The sequence below is a fragment of the Etheostoma spectabile genome, chromosome 19, assembly GCF_008692095.1.
Source record: "Etheostoma spectabile isolate EspeVRDwgs_2016 chromosome 19, UIUC_Espe_1.0, whole genome shotgun sequence".
NCBI lineage: Eukaryota > Metazoa > Chordata > Actinopteri > Perciformes > Percidae > Etheostoma > Etheostoma spectabile.
Genome location: NC_045751.1, coordinates 11,228,832 through 11,230,652, shown reverse-complemented (window position 1 = coordinate 11,230,652; position 1,821 = coordinate 11,228,832). Strand labels below are relative to the sequence as shown.

The following is a 1,821-nucleotide window of genomic DNA, read 5'->3' as shown; positions in this document are numbered from 1 at the left end:
CTCCAAAGCACCAGGCGGTCGAGGGTTTGTCTGGTTGATTATAAAAAAACACAGTCACTCTTTTGGGTGTCATGGTGATCACGGTGATTGAATGTGTGTGTATGATGGTTACCACGCTTGATCTGGGGAACGTTTCCCTCACATCTTCATCTTGTCTGTGTTGTTCTTGCGAGTGCCACATTTTGTTTTCTCTCTCACCCTTTTTCCCGGCTGCATCACCATCCTCCTCTTTTTGAGCAACACACGTCAACGCCTCACCGTTTTAACATCACTCAAGGCTCTCTCTTCAGGAGCACATCAATCGTAAACTAACCTCACAGAGTTTTGGTTCACCACAATTAAACCTCACGCCGCTCTTCCTTCGGATGTGCACAAAAAACCTCAAACTAACAAAAAATCCAACAAAATCTTTCAATACTCTCCATTCAGAGTGTTTGCCAACCGGCTTCATAAGGAACTTTAAAACGCATTTAATGCATTATATACTTTGTTTTCCTCATCTCATCTTTGGCTTTATCCAACGCTCCGCCCTCTGCTCTTTGAAACACGCCCCTCCCTTACCTGCGACCCTTTGATGCCAAGGCGAGAAAGGTATTGTAACCCAAAACCGGTTCTGCTTGATGGCCAGTTAATGGTGACACATAAAGTATCACACGTGACAATGTTTGCCAGCGTTGGGCTTTAAAGGTCTCATATCATGCCCATTTTCAGGTTCATACTTGTATTTTGGGTTTCTATTAGGACATATTTACATGCTTTAATGCATATTTTTTCCTCATCACTTGTCTTTCTTAATATACCTGTATTCAACCTCTGTCTGAAACGCTCTGTTTTAGCGCCGGTCTCTTTAAGACCCTCTCCCCAAAAAGCCCAGTCTGCTCTGATTGGTCAGCGTTTCTGGGTCTTCCTTGTTTAAAGGCACCGTTTCTGAATACGGGTTGTGGCTGGAAGGGGCACAGCTTCAGCCGTGAGTGATGCACAATCTTGCAAATATAATATAATATTCAAGTTTTAAGATTTTTATTTGCCATTTGGGCATACACCAAACAGTCCAGGCACATGTGACTCATGTTGCAGGCTCTTTGAGTCAAGTAAAAATAAAAAAAGATTTAAAGGCAAAGAAAAGCACACCGACTAAAACAGGAAAAACAATTATACATATAAGGGAAATAATTTGAGATAAAAGACTGAAAAACTTAGATACTGTGCAAAAGAGTGCAAAAATATAATAAATTATGAATATTGTAACTGGAGGATACAACTACAGGGGATATTGCTATTTTTAATACCCAGGAAAACAAACATGCCTTTTCCTCTGTATTAAAAATAGCAATATCCCCCTATAGTTGTATAGGAGTGTTTAAATCTAAACTTAACGTTTTGGTGCCTAAACCTGGCTGTCGTCGCCACTTTTTCCGCGGCTGTATTTCTTCTAGCCACAACCGTGAATACGAGCCGTGAGCATTTCTCTGTGCATGAGCGTTTTGATACTTTCACAGTATTTACACAGCACCTCGGCCTGCTTTACGATCAAAGAAGAAATGGATATCTCACTTCCTTACAATATGGGGCCTTTAAAATTCACAGTATTTGAGGTATTAAGACTCATTTATTTTGTATAGATAGAATTATTGTGTGTGGATACCTGTTTGTTTTTAATGTTCCACTGCTTTGTCTACGGAAAACACACACGATTGATCATATCCTGACTGCATCGGCATGTGTCTTAAGACCAGATTTAACTATTGTTATTACTATAGCATTTAGTTGTGGGCTCATCACTGGGGAGGGGGGGGGGTAGGGCATTCAGTTTCTATATCA

At 40.6% G+C, this 1,821-nt stretch overlaps 1 protein-coding gene across 3 annotated transcripts in view; it reads left to right on the top strand.

Annotated features, from left to right (window-relative positions):
* The window catches only part of col4a5 (collagen, type IV, alpha 5 (Alport syndrome)), an 82,680-nt gene that overhangs the window by 50,279 nt on the left and 30,580 nt on the right, over positions 1-1,821 (top strand). For 2 of the 3 annotated variants that reach the window (XM_032499377.1, XM_032499379.1), the window contains exon 30: positions 583-591. The exons of the other annotated variant lie outside the window; for it this stretch is intronic. In XM_032499377.1, the coding sequence (XP_032355268.1) occupies positions 583-591 (9 nt within the window). The remainder of the gene's footprint in view (positions 1-582; positions 592-1,821) is intronic. 3 annotated transcript variants of the gene reach the window in all.